We start from the raw sequence: 14,581 nt of genomic DNA, 5'->3' as shown, positions 1-14,581 counted from the left end.
GCTCTAATTTAGCTTGCTTAAAGGTACATACCCTTGAGCTTTGGTTTCATGAAATACCCAGTTGCTATTTCGAATTAAGTTTAAGCAGTTTTTGTGTCTTGCATGAAAACGTGTGGTTTTTGTAGTGAAGGTTGGTGGATTGAAGCGTAAGAAAAGGCTGATAAATGTTTTAAAAGTAGGGGTGATCCGATCACGTGATCGGAAAGCGGGCCCGATCAGGTGCTTGCAGACTCGATCGGAATCGGATTTTGCCTCCCGATCGTGACATCAATTACTGTGACACTACTGGTTTGAAGTCGATGACAAAAACCTTGCGATTGAGGTGCTGTTCATTTTATTTAAAATGTAAATAAATAAAAGGAGCACAAGATTACTGCTTGTAAACCTGAACGCGTCACATGAATTGACAACCAACAGTTGTTGGTTCTATTAAGCCTGATAACAGACTTAAGTGACTTAATAGTTTTCGTATCGATTATGTTCTGAATTAATAATTAAAAGACTGTCTATGAGCAGAATCTATCCTTGTCAATGATGCAGCAGCAGTCATGGCCAAAGTGCGGCTGCGTTCTATTTTTGTGAGGGCCAGAAAGCACATTGTAAAACAGAAACACGCACTGGGCCATTCTGCTGAAGAGTTCTGTGTGGGCTGTAGATGGCAGCCTTGCTTAGTGGCTTCCTCACTAACATATCCTCCGCTGGCCTCGCAGGTGACACTTTCTCCAAATAGCCGGTTGCTGGGCTGAAGACATTCTCTATTAAGATCAGCTCACTGATTCGTGAAAGGAGATCTGTCTTATGTCGGTGGTGTTATTGACTAGACGCATGATGAATTTGTTTTGTAGTTCTTGTGTTTCACACTTGTGAGATGTTGGCTCACATGAGAGACGTTATCCTGGTATTCACCAAACCTCTCTGGGCGAAGCTCCTCCATAAGGAAGGATTTAATTTCACTTGTTTAGCAATTGGGAGAACACGTCTGGACCTGTGAAGCTAACGCTACATGTAGCTACACGCTTGTTGCTTTTCTGTAGTTGGAAGGACATTTCTTTGTTGTTATGTTTGGCAATGATTTTACTGCTGCTTCATTGGTCATAGAAATCCAGGGCAAAAGTTAATTCTAAACAATGTTCTTCTTTTCTTATTTCTTTGCCGATAAACTTAAATGTTTTTTTTTTTTATCTGCAGCTCATTCTTTGTCAATGACCCTTGTCCGTTTCTTCCTGCCCATATCATATCTTCCTGTAGTCATATCCAGGCGCGGATATGGAGGGTGCCAGTTCCGTGGTGCTGCAGACCTTAACCCAGGCTGCTAGCCAGGACACGGCTGTCCTGAAGCCTGCAGAGGAGCAGCTCCGACAGTGGGAGACCCAACCGGGATTCTACTCTGTCCTTTTGGTGAGGGGATGACATGAAATATTTCTGATAAATATGTTGGAGCGAAACCTGCTAAAACCTTAATGACTATGAATATTAATGATGTTCTGTGTTTTGAATAAAGTCAGGGCAAGCAGTGCATTAGTAGGTAAGTAACTCAATTCAAACAAATACAGGAGGCATTGCTTTATAATTTCTAGTAGGAGTTAATATATTTCATTCTGACTAACAATAATAGATTAAGAAACAGCAAATCGTAAGATTGTGTAGTATAGACAGAGGTCTTGGTCTTAAAGAAATACCGGTACATAAAATACCTCCATTTTTCAAGTCTCAGATCAGTTGTGCCCCACGAGTTAGTGGAAGAATTCTACAAATATTTATGTGCAGTCATTCCTCTCTGACCAGCTCTTAGCGTTTGATGTATATTCATCACTAAGCCTGTTTGGATTTACTGGCTGGGTATGGCTTTCGCAAGAAGATAGATTTCACATTCATGTCTGTGTGAGAAATTGGCTAAGGATGTGTTCTGCCTGGCCAAGTACAAGCACCTATTCCATTCAATGGGAAGTGTACTATTTTGTGTATTTTCATCATGAATACACGGCGATGAAGGGCGATACCAAACCATAACATTTCCTGTTTTTGTCCAGGTATATCTTCGTAGATATTTTTTGGGCTACTTAGAAATGTGGTGGTGCAAAACGTTGGCAGGATTCCCTTTTTTAGTTTTACCCAGGGGTCAAATCAGCACTATAAAAAGTACACCGCGGGAATGGAGTCTCCTCAGGCCTCACATGATATCTCTGTCTATCATCAGTCACATTAATGCTGATTGGCCACTAGTGTATCCATCTGCAAAATGTCCAATCGGCTCTCCACAGTGACCGCTATCAGCAGCATTCAACATTCCAGCTAGTGTGGACTGTGGAAGACGTTTATCCAGAGAGAGGGAGAAAGAATTCCTCTGTCTCCTTTTTAAATGTCACACTACCTTATCTTACCCCCCCCCCCCCATGCATTCTGTTATTGCAGTCTGAGGCTTTGGAAAGGATGCATCAGAGTGCTTGTCTGTCTTCCCGGTTCTTGATGGTTCATTTTAGAAACGATGACTCATGTTGTGGAGGGGATTGTTGTAAGTAGCACTGCAATAGCTGTTGGTTTTAAATCGAGCCTGGGGAACAGCACCGATCGAGAAGTCACTCACTCCAATATCCTTGGGTTGTGCTTCGAGCAAATCAGATGTTCCCATCTCCAAGACCTTCTGATGAATTGCTTCATCTATACCCCCCCCCCCCCCCAACCGCTGCAGTCCACTGGCAATCACCTGAAAGAGGAGGATGTCACCCGAGGGATTAGGGGAGCTATGCCTTGATGTTTTCTGCCCACCCATCATGAAATCTGTCATCACTGCACTCCTTCCAGCATTAGAAAGAACCGTTTCCTCATGAAATTCTCTCCAAATGTCTTTGCTTTGACCCAGAAGTGCATGATTTCACATAAGTGTGGATGCAAAGAGTCGGTGGTGACTTGTTTTCCTATCATGGCAAATTAAGGATGCACCTTGTTTTTGTTTTTTTTGTATTGTAGAATATCTTCAATAATCACACGCTAGATGTGAATGTCCGGTGGCTGGCGGTGCTCTACTTCAAGAATGGCATTGACCGGTACTGGAGGAGAGCAGCACCCCAGTAAGTATCTGCTCTTCATTGCTAGCACTGTCATTGTTTTCTTATCCTCCTGTTCATTTTTGACCTTTTCCAGTTTCGTAGGAATTTTTTCTATTCGCTTCATTTTCACAGGTGCCTTTTTTTAAACCAGTTCTGGCGATAATCTTCCACAGCTTTCCACTTCTTCTTTTTTAACTTTCATCCTGATTATTAATATCATTATGCTCTGGTTTTGTGCTCAATTCCTCCTTTTGTGACTCCTTTTGACTGGCTGGTACGTCGGCTCTGAGTATTCATATCCCCACAGCCTGTCCTTGGCCGCCTGTCGAGATGGTTTTTGAATTGAACTTTTGCTCTGAAATCTTTGGGACAGTAGTTGTCTGGATGTAATTAGTTCTGCCTCAGCACTCCGTGGCCATTCTTTTTGCCCACCTCAAATCATTGCTATTCTCTTCTTTCTAAATTTCGTGCTTTTTACTGAAGTTTTTATTCATTTCAGCAGTAAACTGAATTTCATTTGCCACAGTGCTGTGTAAGGGGTTTGGTCTTTGGGTTGTTTATCTGATTTACCTTGGCCCAATGTCATTAATCTAGGAGGTAGATACGGCGTGGGACAGCACAATGCATGTGGTGTCACTGTACCCCACATACACAGAGCAGAGCAGTTGGCATGACATCACATTTTAATGCAGTTTCTTATCATTCCTGTGATTTACAGTATTGTCACACAGCTGATTTCTAGATTTTGTATTCCACCACGAGAATCCAGTAATGTAAAATGCTGAACATTTTAAAAACTCCGCCGACAAGTGGCTTGAATGTGGAAACCATTTATGTTTTTTTTCCTCTTTAAATTCTCCACTGAAAGGATAATGGAGTTTTGCCCTCGTGCGTTTGTTTTTGATATGTCAAATAAAAATAAATATCAATATATTGTGGATGATAAATACTGTTTACTGATTTGTCCCTCGGAGGGCAATTTGGTTTACAGCAGTTACAGTCTAACTGTAGTCTGCTGCCGGTCGCCGCGTGCGCAGGCGCCCAGGCGACGCGGGTGAAGTGTCTTGACAGTGCACACATGTGCCTGAGCCGGGAATCGAACCACCAACCTCTCGATCATAGGACGACCCTCTCGACCACTGCGCCACCGTCGTCTGGTCGCACAAAGTAGCACGGTCTTCATAGTTTTTAATGGTGGGCAGTAGTTTTTTTTTAACGCGTGTATATATAATGCCATTCTTTTATGTTGTGAATTCTGCCTCCCAAAGACCAAAGTGAATAAATACTATAACCCAGGCTCTACCTGTTGTCTGAATATATGTTCTTAATTACATTGTTGTATACTTGTGTGTGTTTTTGTACTTAAAATAGGACCTGTAGCATAATAAATCATCACTCGCTGCATCTTAACCTTCCTTACTATCCATCAGTCATACATAAACTGCAGTTCATCTTCTTTTTAATATATAAACAATTCAGTTACTTGTATCAGACAGATCTAGTTTTGGTCCCCAACCACTGCTTTGATTTCCTTGTTCACTCAGTCATCAGATTCTGCGGCTACTTTTGCTTACTAACCCAAAATGTGGTTTAAGTATACACTTATACATTATGTTAATGCAACGTTTGATATCCAAATCATGCTTCTATAAAGCTTAGTTTCATCCCAGAATCCCAAAAGGTTTGTGTGTGTGTGTGTGGTAAATCTTCTTTCAATAATTCACACCCCCACCCAGTGATTTGCCTTGCACCCATATCTCGTATTTCTGCTCAAGGTTACAGCAGGATTCATTCCTCACATCAAACACTCCGCCACTCCATCTAACACACACACACACTGGCAATGCTTAAAAAGGGTGATTCACTGATATGTCTTTCTAATATTCTGAACAAGTCTAGTATGCATAATTATTGGGAAATGTCCTTTGTTAGTTGCACACAGTGTTTTGTGTATCATGAGTAAGTAAACATTTTGTGTTGCTCTTCACTCTTTCTCGGCCCCTTGGCTCAATCTTGAATGTTGAATGAATGAGTGTTTGCGTTGAATGAATGTGTCTCTGTTTTGGTGACTGTTTGTTGTGCGCCTCGAGCTGGGACCTGAGTCGTTCTTTCATGAGCGTGTTTGAATGACAATAAACATTTCTTGATTCTTGATCTTTCTGGTCGGTTTGTTCGCAGTGCTTTATCAGAAGAGGAGAAGACATCATTGCGTGCTGGTCTCATTACAAACTTCAATGAGCCTGTAAATCAGGTCAGTGGGAAGAAGTCGGATGCACTATTTCCTGATATTGATTAATTAGTCCATTTCATGTAAAATGAACATTCTCTTTGCTTTTTTTTAGACTGATGACTTTAAAGTATGAAAATATCGCAAAAGCTTTAAATATGCTTGAAATCGGGTCACCCATCATATTGAGCACTATTTCTGCATTTGCTGACATCAAGATTAAATTGTATTTATAATCAAAATAGCCCAAAATTGCAAGTTAATGAATCCGTTTCTTGGGGAATTACAATTTTAATTGTAAAACACTCTCTGTACTTGGTTATAGAGCAAGTTATAATGAAATAATAATGTACTACATTGCATTGCATAGTAGTCGAGATGTGCTTTTGGAAAGTTTCATGAATGAAATTATTGATGTGCTGTTAAAGTCAATTTGCTTATTTTCAATTGTTTAATGTAACTGTTAGGTGCAGAACAGTCCCATCTGGTGGGCAGCGATGTTTGCGCCCTGAAGGTATTGTGATGTCACTGGGTCAAGAGGTGGAGCTATGAAGGTGATAAATAAACGGTGTTCCGAAAAGCGGAACGAAGTTGGTTTTGAGCAGCGCGCCAGACCAATCGGTCATGGCTGCGTGAGAGAAAAAGAATCCTTGACTATGCCTGATTCATTTCGATGCGTTTGTAAATTAATATCACAATGTTAGAGACTTTATCCCTAACATGTGCCGTTAGAGATAACGATTCCTCTCCACTGTAGTTGTGCCTGCATCAATGTCAAACTGTATTTGTGTAATTTGCACATGGATTCTTAAAGAGGTTGTGTTTGCTGGATTTTGTGCATTCAAGTGTAAAGGAGAAAAAATAAAACAGGTGCATAGTGTTTCTAATTAGAGATGGGTGGTAAGACAGCTGATGTGAAATAAATGGGTAGCATTTTCAAAATCAGACCAGCTGTTCCAAACAAAGTCATCTCATCCCAGAGGAAGAGGGAAATAAAGTTGGCAGAATTTATTCTAGTCTCTAGCAAATAAAATGCAGCTGGCTCGACCCTCTCTGATTGTCAATGCATCTCTTAATTTAAGTTGGCAAGATTTTAAAATGAGTGAGCAAGTTGCATCATGGAACAAAAGAAAACGCCACCAGCTCCAGCTGATCATCGGTGCTTGCGTGGTTTGTAAAAGCAGATTCTGCTCAAAGGTTAGACGGCTCCATTGCCCGACTTGTTTCACCATCTCCAAACAAACGACTGCTCTGATTGTGATTAATACGAACTGTTCACGACGGGCCGGAAGCAGCCACGGTGCCAGCGTAAAACCAGGGTCACCATGCTTCAGCAAGATTGTAGCTGTAATGAGAGCTAGCGAGAGATGGCACATGTGGTGTAACGGACACACAGGAAAGAAAGGATTTAGCATGAGAAAAGAAATTACCGCTTGCTACACCTCACCGACTTTGTGTTTTTCTGAGATTATGAAAATGTTTTCATCCCCCCCGCCCGCCAAGATATTTAGAATCCAAAACTGCTTTTCATCATTGGTGTGCTTTTGTTTGATATATGAGCAGGTTTCTTCCCCTTTAAATTCATCAGCAGATGCACGCTTTAAATGTTCGGGCAATGGAGATTTTGATGGCTGAATTAAGTCTTAATTAGCTTGGTTCTGTAAGTTCAGAGTGAATGTACCGCTGGTTATCCGCTAACGATGTTAAGGAAACGAGGTCACACATTATACACATAGAGCCGTGCATCGGTTGCAGGCTTTGTAATTTACGATGTTTAACAAGAGATGGAAATACAATATTTTATACACAATGATCTGTGCGATATGTCATCCAAATACTTATTTAAAGTCATTTGTTAAGTTCTAGATGCTGTAAAATCCCTTTCCTCCAAGCCACCTTCTGCTGGGTTAATGCTTTTGCCCGTGGCCCTTTTTATTTTCTCTCTCTGTTTTTCCAACAGATAGCAACCCAGATTGCAGTACTGATAGCCAAGGTGGCCCGTCTGGATTGCCCCAGACAATGGCCAGAGCTCATTCCCATTCTGCTTGAGTCCGTGAAGGGTCAGGATGGGCTCCAGCAGCACAGAGTACTGCTCACCTTCCACCATGTCACGAAAACCCTAGCGTCCAAACGTCTGGCACAGGACCGCCGGCTTTTCCAAGATGTAAGTCCATCGTTTCACCGTGTTGAACTTTGCTGCCACCTACCTTTCTCTTTTCTGCCCCCCCCCCCCCGACTTTGTCATCTTACCTTTTTACTCAGTCCTTTTTGAATATCACAAAGCAGAAATATTGTTTTTTGAGATTAAGGTTGTTCAGTTTTAGCCTGAAGGAGATGCTGTTTAGCTGCTATATGAGGCATGTGAAAGATGAAGTTTATGAACATTCCCTGTGATTTGTGTCCATCAGTAGTAGTAGTAGTAGTAGCATCCTTTATCCATGACTTGACTTGAAGCATGATCAACTTGTTTGCATTCGGGCATAGAGAGGACACACTTGGATATTGTGCGGCATGGACCTTCAGGCAATCATATTACAATCTGCATTGTCAGCAACTTTCACACCACCAACTGTGGCAGAAACGGACAATGGACAAGGCAGACAAAGAAGTGGAAATGGTCATTTTAAAGTGGTCCATTTAATTGGACAGGATTGCTGGGCCTTTACAGCTGCTTGCTCCAACTGCTTCAAAGAGTTATACAACCTGAGATGGAAGTAATTTACAAACACGAAGGTTAGATCTGAAGGAAATAAGATGATCAAACAGATCATCATGTTAGAGAGCGTGACAGAACCATACCCGTGGTGACTGAGATCAAATAGTTGGCATCACGCAGAGGCACCCTCTGTGTCAAATTGTGTGCCCTTCGGCATTATGAGGAACAATTGCAGTCTGAGCCCATTAAACAGTGCAGTTTTTAAATGATGCAATAAATGGCCCGTGCAATGCCCTCTTCTCTATGACAACAAAAGGCAATGCAACGCTGTTCATTCCAGTTCCAGTGCCCCCATTTGTCTGTATTTAGTAGTGTAAAATCTGACTGTAGGACGGCGTCATAGATTTGAAACCCTTCATTTACGTAGCTGCGTGTATTGTTCACGTTTGTTATTAATCTTCAGCATGCACCGCTACACTTGTCCTTGCTGTGCTTGCTGTCTGTTTCTTCTGATAAGACTTCCCCTCTGCTTGTTTAGTCACAGGCTGGGGGGCCGCATGAAAAAGCCAGCGTAATGGCACATGATCTTTTTTCATTTCATAGCAGCACGAAAGCCACAGTTTCAAAAAAACGTCAATCCTGGCCATTCGTCTAAATTGCGTCTCAACATGCAGTCGGCATGTCGAGCCCTCTCTCAACTGATTGTTGATGTTGATGCTCATTTTCTTTTTCGGCTCTTAAACATGCAGTTTGTTTAGAGATGACTCAGGCTTATAGTAAGCAGTGTCTGGCTCTGTGCTTTTGAAAAGCAATCGGGGGGCAATATCCCCACGAGATTGATATTCATAAACAGATTGTAAAGTGAAATGAACTTTTTCCTTGGATGGCTTTTGTTTCCACCCACTGGAATCAGGAATCAGCCTTCAGATGATGGAAATGGTTTGCACTTCTTGAAATTGTTGTCTCCATCGTACCCGACTGCACTTGTGAAATGGAACCGACACACAGATTAACTGCGACTGCATAACTTGAGTGTTGAGGTGAACATAATTGATTTTCGGATGCATTGGAATTCTCCCTTGAATTAGAAACAATTCACAAACGCTATTAACTGGAAGTCAGATGGCTTCCCCATTCACCAGCAGCCAACAAAGTAAGTCACAGCTTCCCTTTGTTTGGCTAACTTTAAAAAAATCAAACGCACCTCTTCAAGTTCATTATCAAGGGAGTCTGTTGGGCGGCCTGTCCACTGTTTATTAAGTTACCATGATGTGGAGATATACTCCTTTTTCAGGGACAAAATAAGTTTGTGCTTTGAATTATTTTTTCAAGTGTGAAAATCCTTACTTGTACGTCTTACTGTGCTCTTCAGTGATGGTTTTCAATGCAGCGATCCAGCTGAGTTCATGATACAGATTGTAATCTGGCTCTGTGAATTGAATCAAGGATTTGCAAAGCCTCACCCCCCGCCTTGCCGAACAAGCCTTTCTTGTAATAGATCATCTAATGAGATGTGATGTATAATATGTCATTGTCAGTTTGATGTTGCTCAGCAGGTGTGATATGTTTTGGATGCTTGTGACTGGCACACGCTATCACGGAGCTTTCAGTGTGTTATCATGCACAGGGCATGGGGTGCGGATTCTGATCCTAGGCAGGCTGATAAGTTTATTATTATTGCTTGTAAATGGGACATTTAAAAAAAATATTTCCAAAATTATTAGCGAGAATTCAGCCTCAATTGGGCCAAATTGAGTATTTATGAAAAAGGTTAATCAGATGCTGGTCTTTATTTCTGTGAGGCTCCCTCTGTAGTATCTACAGTAAAAATCCGTGAAGTAGACGCACGGAAAAAAATAGTAGTGGCTTATAGTCTGGAAAATACGATATATTATGTTGAAGTGCTTTTGTATTTGTATTGTCACTAGAGTAAGAGGCTGTGAATATCTGTTTTACGCCACTCAATGTGATAAATTCAATGTTTTGATCAGAAACACCTCATGCCTTTTGCTGAATGCGGTCACTGAGCCGTTATAATTTTTATCATTGTGCTGTTTATCTATTTGTGCGTTGGCAGCTGGCGCTGGGCATCTACAGCTTTGCGTGCTCCCTGTGGAGCCATCACACCGACTGTTTCCTGCAGCAAATCTATGCCAGAGACGAGGCCACAGCGCTCAGCTCGTTGGAGAGGACGCTGCTTTCGCTTAAAGGTGCACACGACACGACAGCATTAATAAATGGTGCCGTGATGTATTAATTACAAGTGAAGTAACTGTGTTCATATAACGTGATTAACCAGGTTTTCATGTATTGACAATGCAATCAATGTATAGTTAATGACGAGCTTTGGTTTGCGGTGAAGCACGATCCTCCATGCTGACTGTTGATTTCCTGTCTGCCTCTCGCAGTACTTCGCAAGTTGACGGTCCATGGATTTCAAGAGCCACAACAAAATATGGAACTCATGGTGAGTGTTACAAGTGTTATGTTAATTAAACAACGGCTGCTATTATGGAAGAGCGGATATTATGTCTGAGGCAGTGTGAATTCAGAAGGCCACGGAGATTGAAAGTGTTTGAAGCTTTGTCTCGGTTCAAAGAGTCTCGAGTCCTTCAAATTGCCAAATGTTAAGGAAGTCCAAGCCTTTGAAAGTAAAATGTTTATTTATTTTAAAGCTCTTTGGTTAAATGTCTTAACCTCTTGTTTGCATATGGTGTTGCTTATTCCATGGTTCAGAGTTAATGGACTCATTTGCACAAAATGTCTTTGTTCTTTGAACTTTTAGATTCTGATCAAGTTTTTTTTTAACCACATTCCGTGAAATAACAGGAGAAAGTAATGTTAAAATTAGAAAATTACACAAAGAGCACAGACCTCTGCCAAGCAGCTCATTTCCCTCTTGATTGGATTTGCACCATCCACATGGTGATCTGGATCACCACCAAAACGGTTCTAATTTGTTCTTGGTATCTTTATACACCAATTAGGGAAAGTAAAAGTGAGTTGATGTGTATTTTTAGCAGATTTCTTAATCTGTAAATGGAGTTTTCAATGTTAAAATGTCATTTTATTTCTCATTCTGGATCATATCTGGTAAGACAGAAATCCCCACCCTACATGACTGTCAAATTCCATAAACATTGGTCAATCATTAACCGAGATACTGAGGAACAATTTTTGACGCTCCATTGACTGCAATGTCAAAAACAAAAATTCCAAAGTGATTCAGAATCCAGGATTTCTTCTTGATCATCACCAAAATCACTTTTTGAAGTGTATTGATTCTATACTCCAAACAGTGAATTATGATGTGATGGATTTATTCTTGTAAACCGAAATGAAAACAAGTATATTTGCAGGTTTTATTTACTTGGTTAAACCAAATCTGCAATTTCAAGATGCCGCTTTGGCAGTTTTGCTTAGCATAATTAATCATTTTGATTTTGAAATTTACATGGTGAATCTATCATTTATGACAGAATCCATTCTGTTTACAGTGCTCTGTTATTCCACTAATGACTGTTTTTAGTTTTCAGGCTAAAGGTAGTGTTATGGTTGAAATAGTCACATGAAATTATCATTAGCCTTCAGCCCTCACTCCACTTCAGAGAGCAGGTGTAATTGTTTGGAGTTAATATTTCATCTTTAGATGTCATAGCTGTCAGTGTCTTAAGTTTTTCTACTTCTCATTAATTTTATTATTCATTTGATGCTGTTAACAGAGAACAATGATTCCAGCGAGTCTAGCTTGTTTCCTAAAAGCTGTGGCTAAAACTACTTCATGTTAATTCAGTTTCAAAGGCACTATAGAAATGAAGCCTGCAGTGAACTTACATCGGGAATAGAATCATCAGTGAAGTAGAAAGCCTCTTGTGCTTGATAATAAAAATGCTTATCCAAATAGATTCTAGTGTTTCAGTCAGGGGTTGTATTTGTTCAATATTTGTTTCTTAATTAATACCTGGAAGGCATAGTTAACACTTATTTGACATTTTGACCACAGGATTACTCATTGTCTTGAGTAATCTTGTCTGTCGGTTCTCAGTCATCCATGTCGAGGTAAATCACAAAGAGCAAAAACGAAGAATCCACTGGACTTGTTCAAGTTTGACTGGTCGATTCTTTTGTTTTTGTTCTTTGTGAATGAGTAATCTTGTACACGAAAGCAAACCTGTGGCTTTCTTTGTCTCTGCCTACTTTAGAAACATCATTTATGCAGCAACTCAATTTCACACTGATGTCATCATTTATTTCTTGAACTTTTGTCCCATGATGGTTTCGAGGTATACCAAGCTCTCTTATGACTTGATCAGACCAGGTGATGTTGATCAAGTCAAGAATGTCAGAATTTGCTTAAGCATTGGTGATGCTGAAAAATGAAAAGTATATGTTGATGAAATTTCATTTTAAATACATTTACATGTTAGATTTCTGATTTGGACTGCAGGATTCTCTCTGAAATAAGTAATTTAGTAACCTGCTGTTGACCTTGTGGTTGGACATTAGTACCGAACTAAACAAATTACATCTCCATCTGTCACCTAGTTTTATTTGATAAGCTGCATCTAAGCTACTGGTACATTGTTATTTTTCATTCTCTGTGGCTGGCACTTTTATTCATACTCCTTTACAGACGGAAATGTGCCACAGCACGCACATGCACACCCAAATAGGAAAGTTACGCCCTTGATAATAAAGCTGCTTCTAGGCAATTCTGATGAAGAAATCATTAATAATTCAGCTGCACAAATGTCAGAAAGACGGAACTTTACCTCACCCTCTCCTGATCTCCTTTTCAGAGTTTCCTGAATGCAGTCTTTGAAAGACTAAAACAGTTCTTGGAACGCTGTGAGTACTTTTCTGTCTTACTGTACTGAATCTGGTCCGCATTTTGCTACTTTCAGTAAACAAACACAATCACCAGTGGTTTAGCGAACACATGCTATGGATCCCTATGGCACAGCCCTATATATTTAATACCAAAATCCCTGGCTTTGTTATAGATCCAAGTATCAAATTAATAGGGAAGTTTATGCTCCCTTAATTATTACTTAAATATTGGTCTGTAGATGTCAGATCATGAGAGGACAGGTTAAATACACCATAAAATGTGTCATCTGAAAAACCTTTTATGGCGGCCTCATTCTGCACTAGAAGGCTAGAACATAAAATCCAAGCAGTAAAACGGTTAGAGTGTTATTAAATAATCTCTCGATACAGTTAATTACTCTCATGAAAGTGTGCTTGACCTCATATTGACATATACTCTGACATTAAGCTTTATTTCTGGTTCTCAAATCAGTATGGTTCCTAAGTTGCTGTAGGCGTTCAAACAATGAGTAAGGCTGAACATGTATTTTCTGTACTCTTCGAATGTACTACTCCTTGTAGGGTACAATACTTTAGTCCATAGTTCCTTGAACGATTTGTTTTTTACCCTTGGGGATGTTCCTGCTGTAGAAATCCCCAATGAGTGACAGCCAGCCAGGCCGGTGCTGTTTTAGCTCATGTTCACGGTGTAATCTTGGTATTCAGCGGTGCTTTCTGTTCTCTTTAGAGCTTGATCATAAAAATCCCGAGTGCGGGGGAATTAGGTCTCAATGAGCTACCATGTTAGCAAAAATTATCTAGTGAACTATCAGCCGCCACTAGCCAATTCAATATTTACTCTGCCGATGGCAATAGACAGGGTCAGGGTCCCGGTTTTGTTTGGGCCTTACAGATATGGTAAATGGCAAAGCAGCTCACATTTGGGCTGTGGAGAGATATCGGCTCTGCACAGCGTGATAAGGTGGCCAATATGAAGTGGTGCCTTTCGGACATTTCTTCGTCCCGTTAGATGTTTGTCCTTAACGAAGTTCATCTGTCTGTTCGTGTCAGCCGCTACAGTACTGAAACCATGCTCTTCAGTCCACATCTCTTCCACGAACGGTGAAACCAGTGAGGAAAATCTTCAGAAATGTATTTTTATCCCCTGTAAAATATTTCATTGGGTTCTAGAATTTGTGTTGACAAGCTGCTAACTGCACGGACACAAAGTCGAGTAAATTAAATGGTCTTCTGATCGACTTCACCCCCAGACCGGTTCAAGCGCTGAAAAAAGGAAGATATGTTGAGCCATTCCACCTTTTTAATCAGTTCCACATACTTGTTGATCGAATCTAATGTGTATAAAAGGAAGGAAATGGGAAGTAGTGGCTCGAGCCTTTCACAAATGATTGGATGAAAACCCAGACGATGATGTTTGACCACTCCACCGATGAGGTTGTCAAGGAAGTAAACTGCATGGGAGATCTTTAGTGGTCCGAGTATCCTTACAGGATTTTATGGAGTCAGAATGTACAACACAGCGAGAGTTTTTTTTTTTTTGTCTTTTATGACTGTACTTTATTTTCTACACCAATGCTTGTAAAGGGGCCCTTGGGACTTTGACAGTGAACCAAGGTGGAGTGGGCATTTGACCTTCAAACGGAAGGGAGGAAGATGGAAAGTTTGTCATCGTACTTCAATTCGCAATATAATTATTTTTCTATGCATCTCTCAGTTCTTTCAATCTTTCCCCCCCCGCATTCGTTTGAATATCACATAAAGTGCATCCTAACTAGACAAGACGAGAAGATAATTTCTGATCTAATGTTCCATGTAATACTG

General features: G+C 40.5%; 1 protein-coding gene across 1 annotated transcript in view; it reads left to right on the top strand.

The window, feature by feature from the left end:
- LOC137914434 (importin-11-like) overlaps positions 1-14,581 on the top strand; it is a 63,673-nt gene that overhangs the window by 1,310 nt on the left and 47,782 nt on the right. Inside the window, exons 2-8 of the mRNA XM_068757984.1 lie at positions 1,249-1,398; positions 2,968-3,068; positions 5,226-5,298; positions 7,235-7,438; positions 10,008-10,140; positions 10,339-10,397; positions 12,730-12,778. Coding sequence (XP_068614085.1) covers positions 1,267-1,398; positions 2,968-3,068; positions 5,226-5,298; positions 7,235-7,438; positions 10,008-10,140; positions 10,339-10,397; positions 12,730-12,778 — 751 coding nt within the window. The 5' untranslated portion in view covers positions 1,249-1,266. The remainder of the gene's footprint in view (positions 1-1,248; positions 1,399-2,967; positions 3,069-5,225; positions 5,299-7,234; positions 7,439-10,007; positions 10,141-10,338; positions 10,398-12,729; positions 12,779-14,581) is intronic.

Source organism: Brachionichthys hirsutus, unplaced genomic scaffold (assembly GCF_040956055.1).
Source record: "Brachionichthys hirsutus isolate HB-005 unplaced genomic scaffold, CSIRO-AGI_Bhir_v1 contig_696, whole genome shotgun sequence".
Lineage (NCBI taxonomy): Eukaryota > Metazoa > Chordata > Actinopteri > Lophiiformes > Brachionichthyidae > Brachionichthys > Brachionichthys hirsutus.
This window is presented reverse-complemented; position numbering and strand designations above follow the sequence as displayed.